The sequence below is a fragment of the Equus caballus genome, chromosome 21 (genome assembly GCF_041296265.1).
Source record: "Equus caballus isolate H_3958 breed thoroughbred chromosome 21, TB-T2T, whole genome shotgun sequence".
NCBI classification, from domain to species: domain Eukaryota; kingdom Metazoa; phylum Chordata; class Mammalia; order Perissodactyla; family Equidae; genus Equus; species Equus caballus.
In genome coordinates, this window is record NC_091704.1 from 23,855,887 (window position 1) to 23,877,046 (window position 21,160).

At 39.1% G+C, this 21,160-nt stretch overlaps 1 protein-coding gene across 13 annotated transcripts in view; it reads right to left on the reverse strand.

The window, feature by feature from the left end:
- The window catches only part of RNF180 (ring finger protein 180), a 276,935-nt gene that overhangs the window by 237,364 nt on the left and 18,411 nt on the right, over window positions 1-21,160 (reverse strand). For 8 of the 13 annotated variants that reach the window (XM_023625620.2, XM_023625616.2, XM_070246217.1 and 5 more), the window contains one exon: window positions 14,066-14,168. The exons of the other annotated variants lie outside the window; for them this stretch is intronic. In XM_023625620.2, coding sequence (XP_023481388.2) covers window positions 14,066-14,131 — 66 coding nt within the window. In that variant the 5' untranslated portion in view covers window positions 14,132-14,168. The remainder of the gene's footprint in view (window positions 1-14,065; window positions 14,169-21,160) is intronic. 13 annotated transcript variants of the gene reach the window in all.

Genomic DNA, 21,160 nt, shown 5'->3' on the forward strand with positions numbered 1-21,160 from the left:
CTCCTCTCTTTTGTTTTTATTGTTATTACTTTGATTAATAGTAGCAAGTTAGCTTTTGGAGTTTTGACTTAAAGATAAAACTTTGGCTATAAGTCAAGGCATCAAATCTACACCTACATTGCTACCCATAGTCTTTAATAAAGTTGTTTGCTTATGAAGGGATATACAATATTTATAAATATTCTGGAATTTCTACAATGGCATTAATTTCTTACATTGTTGTTGTTGTGTGCCATCAAGTCAGCTCCAACTCCTGGTGACCCTATGAATGAGTGATATCCACAATGTTATGTCCTCACAGTCCTACTCAACTTCTGTAGACTCGTGCCTGTGACTTCTTTTATAGAGTCAATCCATCCTATATTTGGTCTTCCTCTTTTCCTGCTGCCTTCTACTTTTCCCAGCATTATTGTCTTTTCCAAAGAATCCTGCCTTCTCATGATGTGCCCACAGTAGGATAGCCTCAGTTTCATCTTTTTGCCTCCAGCAATAGTTCAAGCTTAATTTGTTCTAGGACCCACTTGTTCATCTTTCCAGCAGTCTGTGGTATCCATAAGCTCTCCTCCAGCACCATATTTCAAATGAATCAGTTTTTTCCTGTCAGCCTTCTTCACTATCCAGCTTTCACCCCTGTACATGGTAACTGGGAATATGAGGGTGTGGATAATCTTGGCCTTAGTCTCTAATGTCACTTCCTTACATTTGATGGTCTTTCTTAATTCTTTCTTTGCTTTTCCAGAATACATCATGTGTGCTAATCTTTAGCTGGGAAAATATAATCTGCTTGCCTATGTGTAGACAAATGAAGGCTAAATTTGGTTCTTGGAGAGTCTTCTGGAAACTTGGATGCAGACAGCATTCTTTCTGCTGGAGCAGGACTTTCAACACTCCAGCCGTTGGGGTGCACTTAGGGACTATGAAGGCATTCCCTAAGCCCAGGGACCTGAATCTGTGTCTTGCTTTGATGCAGAGTAAGAGGCTGCTGAGGAGGTATGACACGAGCTGTATTTCATGGGCTGGCTTTCCTAATGCCGTCCTTGGGAACTTTGAGCAAGTTTCTCGAAAGAGTTATGTAGCATTGTTGCTCTCAGCACAGCATAGTTCTGTGGTGAACTCCCTCTGGGAGAATTTGACTGAGCTGTGCAGCTGTGGAGGGAAGTGGAAGCTATTCCGGGAGAGGAGAGAGTGAGAATTGTTGACAGGAGCTGCTAAACCTCAGAGTTGTCATCATGGAGGAGTCAATACCTTAGGGAACTGCTGCTGTGGGTTCGCCCTAGGGTGTCCATTGGAAGCCCTGTTTGGGGTAAGGTTTGTTATTCTGTCAATACAAACTAAATAAGAATAGTTTTTCATGGCCAATATCTGCTCTGATTGGCTAGGCATCCCTGGGGTAGTTTTTTACACTGCACTAGTAATTAGAATTGTAGTGGACACGTTATTTTGTCTGTTTGGGAAAATATCCTACATCTTTGACTTCCCACCAGTACAACCAGGAAGCTACCAATCAAGTTACTTCCCCTTGGGATACCTTAACCAGCCTCAGGGTGGGATGCGGCCTAGACTGGGCCAATCATAATACTATATCCCCTTTGCTAAAGTGATTGGACCAAGGGATGACACATGACCTGAACAGGGAGAGTCTGGGCCCATATCTGTAAACTTAATTAGAGCTGGAGGGGAAAACTCTTTTACCTATGAGGTTAGCAAGTAGCCTGTGGCCACATTCCCACAGTATGGAGGAAGCCTTCATGCAGTAGGGGAAGAGTAAGGCTGCACAAAGAGGAGCCCAGAGAGGAGAGGAAGGGAGACAAAACTGATTGTGCTTGGGCCTCTGGTTCCAGTCACCAAGTTCATCTAAGTTTCCCTGGTCTGGCAGCTCTACTTTCATCTCTGAGAGCTATCCTGGTATCTTTTCAATAAATTGTTTTATTTTGTGTAACCTAGTGTTGACTAGGATTCTGTCACTTGTAATCTGTAAGAACCTCCACAAAGAGTTTGAATTTCACCCTCCTCATCAGAGACACTCAACAGTGTGTGATTTTGAAAAAGGTGGCCATTTTGGGGCCAGAGGGAAAATAACAAGTGTACATTGACAGAAAGCATTTAAAAATAACAAGGAATTAATTCTTATTAAATAAAGGAGTCAAATTAAAGAAGGTACACATGACAGACAGAAGATATTAATTAATTAACAAGTCTATTTTACTGATGGAAAAGTAGATTCCTTGAGTTATTAGTCTCAAATATAATGCCATATTTCCTGAGTCACTACCACAGCTTCTTTGACCCCCTGCCTCAACCTTCTTCCCAGCCCATTATTAATTTCCTCTAATCTTAGGTCCGTGACAAAGTTACTATCATTAGTTTAAAATTTAGCTGAAAAATTTAATGTGAATAACACAGATGATTATGTAAAGGGCATTAATTGGACAGAAAATCAATACCTATGGCAAAAAACATTGGATACTAGTTAATTCCCAATACCTAATCAGTGAGAAATAAAAATGTAACAAAGAAAGAATCTGGTGGTCTTAAAGGACCAATTTAAAAAGAGCAAAACTTAAACAAAGTAAGAGAATTGGAATTATGTAAAATATTATTAAAGCATTTTTTGATGTTGCTTTTGGACAGAAAATGACCTATTCATGAATATTACATAGACTCTGGACATTGTTTACTATTTGTGTGGTGCTTTAAAATTTGTCTCACCCTGGGAATGTTAGCTAAAAAGATATCATTTCTGGTAAACAAGGATAGTTTGAGATGTTTGGTAAAAGGAAAATAACATTTGAATTATGTTTCAGATAAAGACAATCATTTAGAAGGATGTCTCAAAAAAATGAGTTATTGTGTTTCAAAATTCAAGAATTTTAGCAAATTACGTAATTTTGTCTTGATAATATTTTATTGATGACCATCCTTTCTAGGTACGTGTGTTCAACATGATAGTCCAGCCTCTTTTTGTTAGCCATCAATAGGAGTCTCTTCTTAAAACTTACCCACTTCCCAGGAATCTCTTAGACAGTTCTCCTCTCCTTATTTGTACCCAATGCATATTTATGGAATGAAAAAGCAATTTAATAAAAACCTTGCAAAACATCATAAAGAGGGTAAATTGTAGGATTGTGAAAGTGTAGAACTGGCGGGGATGTTAGAGCTCATCTAGCTCAATGACTTTATTTTACAGGTAAGGAAATGAGATGCAAGGAGACTAATTAATGTGTGGCTCAAGGTTATGTGTTCTTGCTAAGCAAAAAAATGCTCCCCAAACTAAATATAAAGGATTCTTAAGTTATTCATTGTTTTGTTGTTTCTGTGCCTCTGGTTTTCTTTCTTATTCTTTTAGAGCCAAATCTCTTTGAGTGGCTCTATTTTTAATTTTTTGAGTGATAAGGTCTAGTGCAGTGATTCTCAAACTGTAGTCCCTGGACCAGCAGCATCAGTAGCACCTGGACACTTAATAGAAATGCACATTCTTGGGCCCACTCCAGAGCTGGTGTATTAGGATCTCTGGTGGTGGGGTCCAGCAATCTGTGTTTTAACAAGCCCTTGGGTTGTTCTGATGTACTAGGCTTCTGGAATGACATTTGGTGTGATTGTTAGGAAACTGAGTCTTAGTCAAGATTCTGCAACTAACTGGTGACTATGAGCAACTCACTTAACTGGAAGCAAATCGACTACTCTTTTTCCCTTTCCTAAAACACTCTAATGCTCCTCCACAGACTGCAGAAGACAGTTCAACCCTTTTAGCCCTATGTAAACTGGTGCCCTCTACTTTTACAACTTCATCTCCTTTCAACTGCTCCCTCAACTTTTGGCTCCAACAATGCCAATCTCTCTGTTCCATTTTCCTTACTGTCCTCTTGCCGGGAATCCTACTTTTTCTCCCTTCACCTGACTCTGTTCATTCATGAATCAGACAAGCGGCCTGGGACTCTATGGAAGTCTTCTTAGGCTTCCTCCCAGGATAGCTTCTATCTCCTCTATTGTTTTCATAGTATTTTACGCACATGACATCACTAAGAGATGAAAATATGTAGGTATTAACTAGTTAAAGGAGGACAAAAGAGCTTTTTAGGACAAGAGAATGGCTTGTGCAAAGGTCCAGTGCTGGGAGTGAGCATGGCACAAACAAGGGCCTGAAAGAGGGCCAGTGTGGCTGGAATGGAGAGAATGAGAGGTACAAAGTGAGGCTGGAGAGATGGGTAGGGGCCAAAGCATGCAGCATTATAGGCAACCCTAAAACCAAAAGGAAAATAAGGTTATATTTCAAGAAATGAGTGAATGTGATAAGATTTGCATCTTAAGAGGATTACTTTGTCCACTCTTTAAAGATAGCAAGAGCGGATGTTAGGTGACTACTTAGGGAATCACTGCAGTAGTGTAAGGAAGAGATGGTGGCTAGGTCTTCTTTTGTTGGTAATGGAAATAGAGAGTAGGGGATAGATCCATGAGATTTTTAGGATTGAGTGATGGCTGAGTAGGAGGAGGGAGGAAGAGAGAGCGGTCAAGGATAATTCCAAGGCTTTTGGTTTGCATAATTAGTGAGTTTAATTGTGCATTTGGGGAGTACTGGAAGAGCAACAGGTTTTGGGAGAAAGGTTATGGACATCAGGAATTTGACGCAATGTCAAGGTCAGTAGTCAAAGCTAGAGTGAAGTCAGGAATGAATATAAAAATTTGGGCTCAGCTGCTCAAGGATGATATTTATGAGACAGGTTTTATTGGATTATTGGGGTTGGAAACCAGATTGTAATGGGTTGAGTAATGAGCGAAAAGTGAGGAAGGAGAATCTGGAAGTTTTGTGAAGTGTCTTGAGAAGTGAGAATGCGAAAGAAAGGAGTGATAAAAGACGAAGATAAGAGGGAGGCCAGAGTCCAGGTGATGGTTACAATGATCACCTCAAGGCTGAATTATGGGCAGAAATAAAAAATTACATTTTAACCTTGACTGTCCCCAGATGGCCGGAGAACAATGCAGTCATCTTTCCCTGTAGTTAGGACATTTAGAAAGCCCCAGGCGCAAGATACATTATAGCTGGAAAGGGCGACCATTAGAACTGGACTCAGCGTTTGCCTTGCAAACTCTGCACTTTTTTCCTTTAAATACCAGCCACCCAAGACGGAGGAGGGGCGCACCTATCAACTTGCAGGTTGAGGTGTACTTCCCCAGTTTGCAAACCTTTTAATAAAGCCTCTCTTTTCTTTAAAACTTACTTTTGCCTTATAAAGCTGCTCATTTTGGTTAACAGGAGAATGATAGAGGAGTTGCTGATATGGGGAATGTAGACAAATTAGGGTTTTACATGTATTAGAGACTGGAATGTGTCCAAAAACTGATGAGAAAGACCCAGTTGTGGGGGAGAGAATGAATATGAATATGCAAAGAGGAGAAGAGATCATTGATTCAAGATTCTCAAGAGAGCAGGAAGAGATGGAATCCAAAGCTGCAGCGAAGAAATTAACTTTGAGGTAAGGTTGGGACAGCTCCTGTATTACTACATTGCCCAAGATAAGTTTGTAACTGTAAATAAAAAGTTGGGCGAGTTCCCATCCAAAAACTTGTATTCTCTCAGTAAAGTTAAAGGCTCGATCGTATGCTGAGCCTGAAGGGCTTGCAAACCCTCATTCTGTTGGTTAGCATTACAGGGATCACTTCAAGGCTTTGAAGTAGTACTGCAAATTATAAAGAGATGCCTGGTGCTCAGAATGATGCACCGAGAACACGGGATTTGACCTTAATGGATTTGAGTTCAAGTCTCACCTCTGCACTTAAGAACACCGGGACATTGATCACCTTCCTCAACTTATTTTATTCAATGGCATTTCTTCATTAATAAATTGGAAAGGAGGGCCGGCAGGTGGCGCAGCTGTTAAGTGTGCATGTTCCCTTCAGCAGCCGGGGGTTTCCTGGTTGGGATCCCGGGGGCGGACATGGCACCCCTTGGCACGCCATGCTGTGGTAGGCATCCCACATATAAATGGGAGGAAGATGGGCATGGATGTTAGCTCAGGGCCAGTCTTCCTCAGCAAAAAGAAGAAGATTGGCAGCAGATGTTGGATCAGGGCTAACCTTCCTCTAAATAAATAAATAAATAAATAAATAAATAAATAAATAAATTGGAGAGGATAACTCTTATCTCACAGGACTGTTGTAAAGAGTCAGTGTAAATGATAAAACTCTGCACAAATGTTAGTTATATTAGTACAGCAGTGTCTACAGTCATGTAATTTTAGAGCTTGAATTTTCCTTATGGATTGCAAATCTAACAACTCCCTGATAATGGACATGGAGGAACTGGGGCCCAGAGTAGCAGAGTTAGGATGGGAACCAAGCATCCCATCCATTATGTTCTTTCCATTAATTCATGTTGTTCAGTGTAGCCTTTGGAAGAACTGGTTTATGTGGTTACTTTTTGCTATGTCTTGCTAACTTTTAATTTATTTTTTCTATTATATCTATTTCCAAAACAAGATTTAAAGCAATTTATAATAAACATGCTTGTTTTCTTTTATTGCAGATAAGTGTAGATTTTAAGTCAGTATCTAGTAACTCAGTAGTGACAATATTGACTATATTGTTTACACCTGCCATATTTCCACTATCAAATAAGGGGAACACTCCCATTTAGATACTTGGAACAAATATAACAGGTATCTCAGTCCCTATGTATTCTAAAAGCATGGCCAGTTTATTATGGGCAGTGAATGTCCTCATACTTCTTTGAGACTATCTTTAAGAAGGTGGTAAATAAAAGCAGATTTACTGTCAATCTCCTTAACTTTCCACTATACACCCACCAAAAGCAATGGAGAGTGATCATTCAATTATTCTCCTGAATTATTTCTGCAACATTTGTTCAGATATTACCCCTCATTATCTTTTGTTCCCATCAGTCAATGCTCTTTGTGCTAATGAATATTTCATACATCATATCTTTTGCTTCATGGTGAAGTTAATGATCCTCTTTCTCCTTTACTATCCCTTTGATATATTATTCTCATTAGAGTGGAAGGGTAAGGGTTGAATAGATTTTTTGAGCCAAGCCTAAGATTTGTAAAACTTGTAACATTGTTCAGTTTATCAGAATTTGTGATTTAAAAATAATCTGGCTAGGAGTCTTGAGAGAGATCTATTTATGAGACAAATATTGATTTGAGGCAAACAACATTTTTGTTTGGGTAGTATATAAAAATGAAACATCTTTAAATTTGAAAAATTATTAGATTCTGCATGAAACAATTACTTAGCTAACTAAAATGGGCCTTCCAGTTGAAACAATTTTAGAAGACTGAAAAAACAAGATGAGTAATTTCTTATGAAACCAAATCATTGAAACCTGAGGGACTACAGTATTTTTTTTTTTGATAAATATAAGAAACAGAGTTATCTTCAACAATTACTGGATACATGCTTGATGGTCCTCTGAACACACTAAGGCAGATATTACAGTTGAAGCTTGTCAAGAAAGTGAGTCAGCTGAATACCGTGAAATAGGGTCTGGTTATCTGGTAAGAAGAATTTTCTCTTTTTTAAACCTTACAGTACTTCCTGGTAGTGATTTTATTTACATCAGTAGGATATTTCCAGTGGAAGGACACTGTGATGTCATCTTTGAGTTGTGTACCACGAGGATTGCTTTATAAATAAGAACTCCTATAATGTGATACTTTTGATTTGTTAATAACCGAGCACTCTTGGATATAAGACAGACTGCTGTGTTTATAAAAATGACTGTAATGAATGGTTTTGGAAAGAGATTTCACTCCATTTGCATTTGACAGATGAACAAATTAGTTGCCAGAATTTCTTGACGAAATAAAAGCAAATTGTTAGCAGAATGCAGGCCAGGACCTATCTTCTAATCAAGGTCTGGGAGCTGGTTGAGGTATCTCCTCTGGCCTCAGTAAAGGATGAAACCGTCCACAGTTAATAAGAATTGCTTCTGTTTCCACGGTCCTTCAAGCAGCCCATTTAAACGTGTAACAATATATCCTCTGAATCTATCCCATTATGCTCTAAAGCCTTCTTCTGAATTCTGTCCTCTGGAAAAGAACCAGCTGGTCACCATTCTCTTTTCACTTATTGATGTTAAAAATATTTATTGCCATCTCTTTTCTCAGTTGAAAAATCCAAGTTTAGGTAACCTTTTCACACAGGATTTGATTTTCTCACCCCTGGACTCACTCTGATGATCTCCCTGAAACTCGCTTCAGATTCTTCCTGCTCTTGGATGTAATAACCTAATGAGGTTGTCATGATACTGGAGGAGCCCTGGCCCTTTAATCCCCAAGGCTCAGCCTGCCCCTTATCCTGCAGCATCCCACTGCTCACCTTCCTAATACTGCTGTTCTCAGATCTCTGTTCTCACCTGTGCCTGGAAAGCAGCACACACAACAATCCCAAGCAGGGCTGCCTTTTGAGTAGGGGCAGAGTTGTGTTTCCCAGCTTAATAAGGAGGCCCTCCATCACCCGCTTCCTCCCTGGAGTTTGTTCTTCCTTCCATAGGAGGCAAGGCCTTAAATCCACAATTGTAAAATTCGTAATGCAAATATACTTCAAGAGAGATAATATGGCAACTTCATTTTATTTGCATAAAATTATAAATGGCTAATATAAGACCTGGAGATATGCTATATAATGGTTGGCTATAAGTGCCAAATTTGACTGTGCTTACTTCATCCCATTATCACTTTTCATTAGAAGTAGTAATGGTCCCTGGAATTACTGGGTAGTGAAGGGATGCCTTCTGGGGTTCTCAACAAGAGGTGAACTCTCCATTGCTTAGACCTAGCTCTGAGTGTATTACTTCTTAACCTATCTTCAAGCTTACTGATTCTTTCCCTGACCATGTGCAGTCTGCTAATGATCCCTTCAAAGGCATTCTTCATTTCTGTTCTTCATTCTTCATTTGTGTTTTTAATTTCTAGCATTTTCTCTTAATTTTTTCTTAGAATTTGCATCTCTCTGCTTATGTTAGCCATCTGTTCTTGCCTATTGTCTACTTTTTCTATTAGAGCCTTTAACATAATAATTATAGGTATTTTAAGTTACCTTTCTGACAATTCCAGCATCTGTGTCATATCTGAGTTTGGTTTTTATGATTGCTTTGCCTCTTCAGATTGTGCTTTTTCCTTCCCTTTTGTCGTGCCATGTAACTTTTTCATCACAAGCCAGACATGTTTGTATCAGGTAACTAAGGTAAATAGGCCTTTAATGTGATAATTTGGCTAGGAATTGGGCTGTGTTTAATGTTTGCTGTAGCTGCAGGTGCCAGGATCTTGTTTTGTCTCCTCTCTTGACTTTGGGCTTTCCTAAGTGCCCCTCCCAAGAGAGAGTCTGTGTCTTGCAGCTCTTGGAGCTATAATCCAAAGTAGTTATATTGGAGCCCTGCTGGTGTCGTGGTAAACTGTGGGGGGAGGTGATGTATTCTATAATATGATTAACAGTCCTGTGTCTCAGGTCTGTGACCTTTATAATTATTTTTCCATGGTATAGCTTTTATTTCTCCACTTAGGTAAGACAGGAAGTCTAGAGTGGGCAGGAGGGTAAGGAATGTCCTTCTCCTAGCTGGGATAAGGCTCTGGTAAAGTCTTTTCTCTTACTTACCAGACCTTTGTAATGGAGAACGCCTTGGGCTTATTTTACATTGATTGCTCTTTCTCAGGTCTTTACTGTGAGAACATGGTGGGGTTGCTGGTGGTAAACTCTTGAAAACATGGGTCTGCCCTAAATCTGTGACCTCCAGGAGTTTCTCATTCTCATTCTAGTCCACATTCAGCCTCCAGAAAGTCATCAAAATGACCACTTAGTGTTCCTACCAGTTTATGGATCTATCAGCTTCTGCTCTAGGTAATCATATCTTGGCTGTGATTTTCTGGACTCATTTTTCTTTCCAGATTTTGGGGTGGGTGTTTGCCCTGTGATGTCTTTTCTCTGATGGAGGCCCAAGAAAAAGTCATTCATTTTCAGTTTTTTTTAACTGTTTCTTGTTGTAAGGATAGGAATGATAACTTTGAAGCTCTTGGTGTGTCAGAGCTGAAACCAGAAGTCTATATTACTTCTTTATGCAAATTTAATTTTGTGTTATTTCTCCCGATGCATTCATCTTGAGTCAACATGACTATTTTTTTAAAAAATTGAAGTGAGTGTAGCTATATTTACATTTATACATAAATCAGGTCTGGTGTTAGAAGAGTTGAAATAATAAAACAAGATGACTTTAGAAGATAGAGCATTAGAATGGATTCTAAATTCTACTGATGAGGGACCCTCAGAATACAGAAATCTTCCACAATACAGCCACTCCTCCTCCATGAAATGTTATGTCAAGGCTAACTTGATAGGGGGCTCAGGGTGATATAACCTAAACACTTAAGAACAACCTGTCCTAAAATGTCTCACTTTTCCAACTCTGATTCTTTGAGATCAAAGTAAACCCTCCCTTATTTTTTTATTCTACAACACATACAATGAACTTGCAGGTATTCTTTAAAGGTTAGATCATATGCCACATTCTATGTTAAGCCTCCTCTGATTACCTCAAGTGGAGGTAACTTCTTCTACCTTTTCTTTAATTGTTACAATGGTGTGCTGGAGACAGTTCATACTGGCTCATAAGAGCTGAATGTGAGCATGCACCTCTTCCCAATTCCACATTCAGTGACATCATATTGGTAGAGTGAAATCGGCTATGGTGGAAACACACCACTGAAATTGGAAAACACTACAAATCAGGACTTTTTTTTCCCTAGAGAGCCAGTTAAACATTTATCATCACACCACTATATGTATGTGTGTCTTTGTGTATAGCTATATATAGAGAGAGAGAGAGAGGAAGAGAGAGAGCAAGAGAAGAAGGGAGAGAGAGAGACATAATAGCTTTTATGTACTTATGTCTTATTCTAGTCTGTAGTTTCTTGAGTATAGATGTAGTGTGTAGGTGTTATTTTTAATTCTGGGTATCCACTCCCTCTTTTTGCTTGGGGAATCACTGGTCCTTTATTTAATTCTTGGGCATTTGGGTGGGGCTTAGTTGTCTCTTGATTACAGGGCAGACATGAACTTGACAAATCAGTATATTCATTCTCTCTGGCCCCAGGGATTGGTTCAAGGGCAGTCACATGATATAAACTAAGTTAATAAAAGCCAAAGAACAGGTGCCCTGAGACTTTAGTTGGAACTATTGGAAAAGTACTCTCTTTTCACTGAGGTGCTAAGTTGATAGACATTAAGTTTGGAACTTCTGGTGGCCATTTAACCTATGCAATGGTAGACCTAAGAATAAAGTTAACATAGAGAAATGAAGAACCAAGAGATGAAGAGAGAAGATTCCTATAATAATGAACTGGATCTATATGGAAGTTGCATGCTTTTTCAAATATGTGAGCCAAGAGTCATTTGTTTGTTTTTGGTGAGGAAGATTCACCCTGAGCCAACATCCGTTGCCAATCTCCCTCTTTTTTTTGTTGCTTGAGGATGATTAGCCCTGAGCTAACATCTGTGCTAATCTTCCTCTACTTTTTGTATGTGTGATGCCTCAACAGTTTGGCCGATGAGTGAAGTAGGTCCCCACTGGGATCAGAACCCGCAAACCTGGACTGACCAAGCTGAGCGTGGTGAATTTTAACTGCTGGCCCCAAGAGTTTTTTAAGTTGATTAGTTTTAATTGGGATTCTGTCACTGGCAACCAAAAAAGCCCTGACTAATACAGTAAATAAAATACAATATCTTAAAAAATAATAATTAAAGCCCTATATCCACATAATGTCCTACCTTTAAAGAGACTCAATAATTATTCATTGAATGAACGAAGGAACATGATGTAAAATACAAATGCAAAGCTTTCTGTCAATGTGGGATATCTTTATTTCCTCCTGAAAACATTATTAAATTTTTGAGTGGCTTCTTTATATCAGATTGCAGGCGTTTTGAAAGAGGAAGCAATTGTGTTTTATTGTTTGACCTTTATTTCCTTTTTGCTGTTTGACTAGTACAGAAAAAAATAAAATATTTATTATTAATTAACTTCCTAAAGTCTCCATAATAATTCTTTTTTCTATTTGCATACTCTTTGTCTCATCATACAACGATTTTGTGATATCATTTTCTATAGAGAAAATGTAAAGATAATCCGCTCTTTTCTCTTGCATGATTCTCCTTTTTGAGGTCATCTTCAACAGAACTTTCCTTCACTAAACCAAACACAACACATGCCTTTTGTTGGTTGGTGTTGCCTTCTTCTGTGCCTTATCTCTTTTTTTGGCTAAATATTCTTGACTTTTTTTTTTTTTTTTAAAGATTTTATTTTTTCCTTTTTATCCCCAAAGCCCCCCGGTACGTAGTTGTGTATTCTTCGTTGTGGGTTCTTCTAGTTGTGGCATGTGGGACGCTGCCTCAGCGTGGTCTGATGAGCAGTGCCATGTCCGCGCCCAGGATTCGAACTAACGAAACACTGGGCCGCCTGCAGCGGAGCGCGCAAACTTAACCACTCGGCCACGGGGCCAGCCCCAAAATATTCTTGACTTTTAAACAATTGAGGAGGAAAAGTTTTTGTGCTTGGTCCCTAAGTGCTTAGCTCAGGGATATGTAGTGGTCCTTTCTCTTTCCTTAGTAGCTAATGGAAATTCATTATTAAAAAACCAGAAATGGCAATGCATTTATTTCATTTTTAAGAGCTTGAACACTTAAGTGAGGATGCTGAGAGCAGTTGTCTTTTCATTACTTTATATTACATGAATTCAGCCTGTGTTCTTTACACTATAGTCTTACTCATTTTAGTGAGTAATTGGGTGGAGAGCTAACTTTCTCCTTCTTTCATTTTCCCTTTTCAGTGATCAATTGCTGTTTCAGAAAATACCAGAAGACCCCAAAGGAAAACATTCCATCCAGAGTTAGTCAACAAGTTGTGACCTATCTACATTTAATGCCAAGAGTATCATTTCCAAGTACAGCCATGAAACTGAGCCAGGTAGTAGACTCAACATCACATTCCATGTAACTCAATATCTATGGCTAAATCAAGAGACAATGGAGGAGTCTACCCCTGCTATATTAATTCTTATTTTAAAACAGGTGGACGCTTGCACAGAGAAGGGTTTATATATACCAACGTTACGTAAGCTCTGGTATATGTGCCTTTAATCGATCTGAAAGACGAGTTAAAAGATGCTTTAGAACCTAAACGGAACAGGTAGAAAGCACTGCCATGTGGGCAGTAAGGCACTGACAATGCTGAAGCACTGGATTAAGGTTATGCCAGAGGTGTTAACCTAAAACTCTTAATAGCTTACTTCGTTTTCCCATTTATACTTGTTAGCATTTAATACCTAACTAGTCAAAAATGACCCTCTTTTTTCTTGCATACAAAATGGGATGAGATAGGGCTTACTTCAAATTTGATTTGGCTTAAGTTTCCTAAATTTTAATAAAATGACTTTTTTGGTATCTCGGAGCTATGTGATCACCTAGTGGTAGGAGGGGTAAGGACTGTCAATGTCCCAAGACTGGAAGTAAATTCCTTGTTAACAGTGAAGTCCCTGGGGAAGGGAAGGGGCAATAAAGTATCAATGCTGCCGCCTCTATTCTCTTCCTTACTGGGAACACTGGCACACCAGAGAAAGTCACAGTGGCAACTGTTTGGATATGTGTCATGGAAGGCCTTGATTTATGGGAGAGTGGTTTTTGGTTCATGGTGATTGCTTCTGTGGGTAACAGAGACTATTACTGAGATAACTTTGAAGCCAAAGATAAAGAAATCTGACCTCACTTCCCTTTGTGAGCTATGGCTGCCTCCTGCTCCTACTTCCCACTCTAGCTCAATAAGTTATTTCATTTTCTCTTATCTCAAACCATCAGTTAATTAGTTAGTGGCCACTGCATTTGAATGTAGTATCAAACACTTTGGGGGGGATATATATAGCCCCCATAAAACGTAAAATATGGTTCCTGCTGTCAAGAAACCTAGAGCCAAGTCTTTTCTCAAATGACAGACAGTGGTAAGTATCAGATGGCAAGCACCAAACAAATGCTTTGGCAATCCAGAGGAGGAAGGGAATGCATTTACCTGTAGGATCAAGGTCTTGAATAAAAGACAGACTTTTTCATGGTAACTGGATATTAGGTAGGACATTTCCTCTTCTCTCTGAATTTTAGCTAAAGCCTTCCACCTAGAAAATAGATAAAAAGTACCTTAAGAGAGTACCAAGGAGCTACAAGGCTCTATCTATGGATTACCAAGAGTTAGCCAAACTGGAGCTGAGACTCTAACCACCTCTACCTCATCAAGTGATGAAGGACGTTGTGGAATTTCCCCTTTCTTTCACTGAGAGTAAGGAAAAGGAGGATATTATGGACTGAATTGCATTCTTCTAAAATTTGTATTGAAGCCCTACTCCCCGGTGTGACTATTTTTGGGGACAGGGCCTTTAAGGAGGTGATTAAAGTTATATGAGGTTATAATGGTGGGGCCCTAATCCAACAGGACTGGTGTCCTTATAAGAAGAGAAATAGATACCTGGGATGTGCATGCACAGAGGAAATGCCATGTGAGGACACAGTGGGAAGACACTCACATGCAAGCCAAGGACAGACGCCTTAGGTGAAACCAACCATGCCAGCACCTTGATTTTGGACTTCCAGCCTATAGAACTATGAGAAAATAAATTTCTGTTGTTTAAGCTACTCAGTCTGTGGCATTTTGTTATGGCAGCCCTGGCAAACTAATATAGAGGATTTTCCAATTAACAGGGGACCTAAGAAAACTTGTAGGGATTGGGAAAGCCTATAAGAAGGGGAGACTGACAACTCATCCCCTAGTATTTGTTGGCGTACATTAAGTTTGAGACAGAATGTGAAGTTGCATTTGATTTTAATGGATTTTTTTTAATACCTGAAGTTTAACTATCCTCACTAAAATGGGAATATGCTTGAGATGTCATTAGGGAGCATGGAAGGTAGGTCTCATAGATCATGTTTGAAAATAATTGGTGGAAAATAAAAGTGTTTCTTGTTTAGATTGTTCAATAAACTGGTTAAACATGCAAAACTTGGACCCTCTGCATTACATATATCTACAGGTGTCACTAATCTCATTGAATGTGCTCTAATACAAGTGATAGTTTTATTTTATGGCATTAGTATTTTTAAAAAACTGCTTAGTTTTTGACTCAGAATATGGTCCCCAATAATCAGATTTATGGACTAGGAGAGGAATATAGTATGACAAATATTGTCTATATTTCCATTTTGCCATTCTTCTCTAAGACTAGAGAAGGGCAGGGTTTTCTAATTTCTGACATTTGTTAGTTTCTATGTTGCTTTTTTTTGGCAAATCACATCATAGCCATTTCTCCTCTGTGTGTGTGTGTGTGTCTCTATGAGAGAGAGAGAGAATGTTTAAATATTAGAAGTCTATCTGTGTATGAGATAATGTTTAAATACAATAATTCTCTATATTTCAAAATCAACTTTTTTGACCAATGGAAGTATTTACTGGATTATGTGGATGGCTCAGCAGAGGGAGTTAATTATCTGTTTATTCTTGGCTCAGTTATTGCACAATTTCAATCAATGGTGATTGAATTTACAAGACATAACCGTCTGATAACACAATTGCCAACATTAACATTGGGTGTTGCAGTGAATTTGGCAGCAGACATCATATTATCAAACTATTGGCATATTTAGTTGGCATCCCACTTAACTAGTTCTTACACTTCTTAGTGTGAGGATATGAGCCATGAGTTTTTCCTATGAGTTCTTCTCCCTCAGAGACTACAGGGTGAGTAAGAAGCTTAGATTGTTTTAAGGACCAGGATAGAGCTGGAACAGTTCAGAGAAAAAAATCAGAATTGAAGTGAAGGAAATAAGCAACATATTTATGGTAATTATATGAGAGGGATGATCAAAAGTCAGAGAATGGCTAAATATCGCTAACATGTGGTCAGTGTAAGCAGGTTGCCAGGGGAATTCCACAGTGGTGTAATAAAAAGTCATCCTTTATTGTTTGACAAAGTTAACCTTGTTAGTATCCATGTAATCCTTAATTGAACTTGATTTGAATATCTTTATAAGTTCTCACTCAGCCTACATTTATCTCACACTCAGTGATCATAACAACTGAACAGAAGGCAAATACAGAGAGTAGCCCACGCTTGATCATCAATCTTATGGAAAGCACTCACACTGCATCATAAACTACCATCTGTTTTTGAAACTCTATGCAATGAACTGATTCACTTGCTTGATAATTATAAGCTTTATTTACCTATCTTGTAAACTTAGGGTGACAGGGACTTCCTTCCACTCTTTCCTTCTCATACCAATGGCAGTAGGCCAAAAAATGACCGCCAAAAGATATCCATGTCAAATCCCTGGAACCTGAGAATATTAGCTTATTTGAGAAAAGGGTCTTTGCAGATGTATTTAAGTTAAGAATCTTGAGATGAGGAGATAATCCTGGATTATCTGGGTAGAGAGAGACAGACAGATATACAGATAAGACACACAGTAGAGGAGAAGGCAACATGAAAAGAGAGGCAGAGGTTGAAGTGATGTAGCCACAAGCCAAGGAAGCTAAGGCATGCCCAAAGCCACTAGAAGCTGGAGGAGGCAGGGGAAGATTCTCCCTTAGAAGCTTTAGAAGGAGCATGTCCTTGTTGACAGACACTTTGATTTCAGACTTACGGCCTTCATAACTGTGAGAGAATAAATTTCTGTTGTTTTAAACCACCAGGTTTGTGGTGATTATCACAGCAGCCCTAGGGAATTGCTATTCCAACCAATACTCTCTCTCTCACACACACTTTTACATACTATTTGGACCAATACTATTAATATTAGTTCAATTTACCCTTAATCTTAAAGTTATCTGGATCTACTGTATGTTTTCCAAAAAGTTTCCATTGAGATAGCTCAAGGTCAACTTAGGAGAGTAAAACAGATGATGCTTCACAGGATCCGCTTCCATTTTTTTTTCCCGAGGAAGATAAGCCCTGAACTAACATCTCCTGCCAATCCTCCTCTTTTTTCTGAGGAAGACTGGCCCTGAGCTAACATCTGTGCCCATCTTCCTCTACTTTATATGTGGGATGCCTACCACAGCATGGCTTGCCACGTGGTGCCATGTACGCACCTGGAATCCCAACCAGCGAACCCTGGGCCACCGAAGTGGAATGTGCACACTTAACCGCTGCGCCATCCAGCCAGCCCCAGGATCTGGTTCCATTTAACATAGTATTCTGGTTATCATTTACTGCTTAACAGATCACCCCAAACCTTAGCAGCTTAAAACAAGAGTATTCTTTTCTTTTGTGGTTCTGTGGATTGACTGAGCTCAACTGGGCGGTTACTTTGGGGCTGTTATATTGATTGCAATCACAGCGCTGTTGGGGCATGCATGATCTGAAAGTTCTATTGAACTGGATATTTCAGATGACTCGTTCTCATAGTGACAGTTGATTCTAACTCTCCCCTGGGAGCTCAGCTGGGGTTGTTGCCTTGGGGGCACCTATATGTAGCCTCTCCTTGTAGCTTGGGCTTCTCATAAGATGGCAGCTAAGTTCCCAGAATGAGCATCCCAAGAGAAAGTTTTCCAAGAAACAAGAAGTCGAAGTGCCAGGTCAGGAAACGTTGTGCTATAACAGTGTCCTTCTGCTATATTTTATTGGTCAAGATGTACAAGTCTTACCCAGATTCAAGGGTGTGGAGAAATAGACTCCACTTCTTGATGAAAGAATATCAAGGTCACATTGCAGAAGAGCATGTGAGATGAGAGATATTTTTGTGACCATCATTGTAAAATACAATCTGCTATGCATAGTAATCAGGTTCACAAATAACACCAAATTCAGAAAAGTTATTGGTGCTTGAGTAAAAAGGATTACAATTCAAAGGCACTTTGAGAAGATAAGCTTCTACAGGGAAAACTCCTAATCTAACACAGCATCTATCTAGCAGCCTTAATTACAGCCTCCCTCCATTTCTCCCAACTTTCCACTAAAAGAAAAAGGGTAAACTCACATCGCCTCCAAACTGAAACCAATGAGCAATATCATATTAAGAGTTCTTTTCATGACATATCTGGGCTCTGCTTCACGATAGAGTACACCTCGAAAAATCAAGAGGAGGACCCTTCCTGCCATTGCTGTTGTCTGATCCTAGACCCAGAGTCCCAGGATCTGAATCACTCAGAAAATTAGGCAGCTGTCTCTCTCCCCCAAAGATGACGAACTGCCTGTCTCCTTGTCCCTCTTTCAACTTTCAAATATTATTCCTCCCTACCAAGTTACTACTCCTATCAAGGATATTTCCACCAGAACATAACTGGGCAAGAGTTGGGGAGGGGAAGTCGTTCAGAACTGCTGGTGCTGCATAGCATTTGGACAGTGTAACACTAAAAAGTAAAGTACTTTGGGTGAGAGCTGAGACAGGAGGGGCTCATTTTGGAGTTGAGGTTCAGAGTAACACTGTTCCAGGCAGTGAGGGTAGGCAGTGATATTGCTTCAGGCAAGCAGAGGTAAACTCAGGAAAGACAACAAGAATCTGAGAGTTCAGCTGGGAGAGGTGTGCATCATTCTGCCCTCCAGCTACAAATCTGAGAAGAGGAATGAAACATCACCTAAGTAGACAGAGGACAGGCCACATGAAAGGCCTATGGACAAACACATTACACCCTTGTTCAAAGAGAACAACAGGGTCTTAAGAATCACCACTGAAAATGACCTATGGCAAAGTATAGAAAGACATTTCAAGTTGTATGATATTCTCATCAGGGTGCAAAAGCGTACAGCTACCATAACATGGGGATAGAAACAGGAAGAAAAGGTAGAGATGCAAAGAGAGATAGACAAGATTTAAAAAAAGACAGGAAAACATTATTTTCTTGTTTTCGCCCCTGACATTTCTAGGCCAAATGAAAAAGTTAAGTAAACATTCCACAAGGACAAATGAATGCTTTAAATTTAAGAAAAAACAAAATAAATAGAATATTTAGCTATAATTATGGGAAATAATTGGTGGCACTAATAATGGTATAAAAGGAATGGACTTGGGTAATTCTAAATATTTTAGTGTTTTATTACTAAATCAAGTATGTTAGCAACTGTACAGATTTAAGGACATGAGAACAAACCTTACCATATGTTTTTACTGATCAGGCCCAGCTAATTTAAAGTTTAACACTTTAGGATGGATATTTTGGTAAAAGTAGAAAGAAAGAAGAATAAAAGATGAAAGTAGCTGGAAATAGTTTGTCCAGGAATTGCGAAGTTAAACACTAATTGTGTAAGCACAGGAGGGTTCTGAGTGGAGATGGTAAGATTTGCCTTTACACCTGGGAAATCTGGCCTGGAAAGAAGTATAGTGGTCTCAGAGTGGAAAGGGAGAGAAAGCACACCCTCAGCCCCTTTGGGACTGAAGGCCCACAGGCAGCAATGGCAATAGTTGGCTGGTGCTTTGTGGGGAGGCAGACAGGCTCCAGCAACTGCAGAGTGCCAGAACTTTAGGGCTTGGGGAGCAGGAAGAGAACAAAAACGGCCACAGAGAAAAAGAAAAGGACTTGTTAGTCGGGGAATGGAGCTCAGGATTTCGGTAATAAACACACTTCTTGAATGGGATTAAGTTCACTCATGGCTGACGGCATGAGGGCAATTCATATTCTATAATTCACTGGAAAATATTTTGGTGAAGACAAGCTCATGACGTATGGGAAATATCTGTGTTCACAGGTTGCTCTTTTGAAAGGGCGTCTGTATTGCTGAGCCGTACAGAAATGGATCCCTCGTTGTCAGAAGCACATGTGCTCAGTACCCATATGCATCAGGAACAACATTTTCTTCTGTGATATTTTTAATGTTTTGCTTAATGACACAAAGATTTATTTTCATTCTGAGCCATTTTCCTAACCAGAAGCATTAATGTAATTTTTAAAAAAGTTAGCTTCAGCTTCAGAGAACTTAGTGAGAAGTCTATAAATTTTCAGAATCTATGAAGTTTTTCCATGGCTTCTGATTTCCAGTGTTGTAGATAATCCTGCCTCTAGTTGCAGTGTATCCACCTGCCCTTCTGAAATCCTGTGGGCTGAATAAACCTGTAGAAAAATGCTAACTCAGAGAAATATCCTACGTTATTTTCATTAATTTGTGTAATGAAAATACATTTGCTTTCCTCTTATACCTTCTTGAGTTACTTCAGAAATGTGCTTTGAAACTTTAAAATACTTGAAATGGCCCCTAATGGTGAGTGGTGGTCTAGTAACAGTTCGAGCCTCCTCTGTCATCTGAGACTAAGAGGGAAAGCTACTCTAATTTATCCATGCCAGCTGGAAGTATGTGAAAACGTCCTGTTACAATCCATGAATTACTCCTGGACTTCAGTGTTGCAATTAGCTTCAATTATCTTTTTCCTTTTCTCATAAGTTTTACAGGAATATTGGAGTTTGCATAGGATTCTGGGTATACATTTCTGAAGCTGATCGTGTGTCATAGGGATTCCTTCATGCTCTTGATGGGTCATTGTTCCTTCTAAAAATCTGGTGGGAACTATGAGGCATCTTCCCTGAGCCAAAACAAATAGACGTCAATTTTGTATACAACTTTAGAAAGTTCAGAGATCCCTCTGCCCAGTCACGGAAAAGTTTCAAATTAGTTCAATTCCTTTTTTGTGTTTAGAAAATAGCTAAGCATATATAAAAAGGTTTATTTGAAGGAGAGCTTATTAACAATTATGTTGAAATGAGCTTAATTTTCAGTTTCCATTAAATTAAAATTACTTTTTTCTCACCTCCAGACAACTTTTGAGCCATTTAGACAATTTATAGATTAGACTTAGCTATATTTTGTCTTGCTCAGGATGTGTGTTTGACGGAGGCAGACTGTCCACCTTCCTCTTTCCCCCACCAGTTGAATGGGGAGATTGTACACATGGGAGGGAGTCAATTTCTCTTCACACAGCGTTATCCATGCCATCATAACTGTATTTCCAAACGATTCCTGAAGTTATGCACAACTCATTTAAATACTCGTTTAATTGGAATTTATCAATACTCATTTAATTCTGTTTATGAATCAATATGTTAAAAATCATCATGCTTACTGATTCAAAGAAACTTCCTTTTATGACCCCTAACCCTAATCCTGCGCCAGTACCTATTCACAGTTCT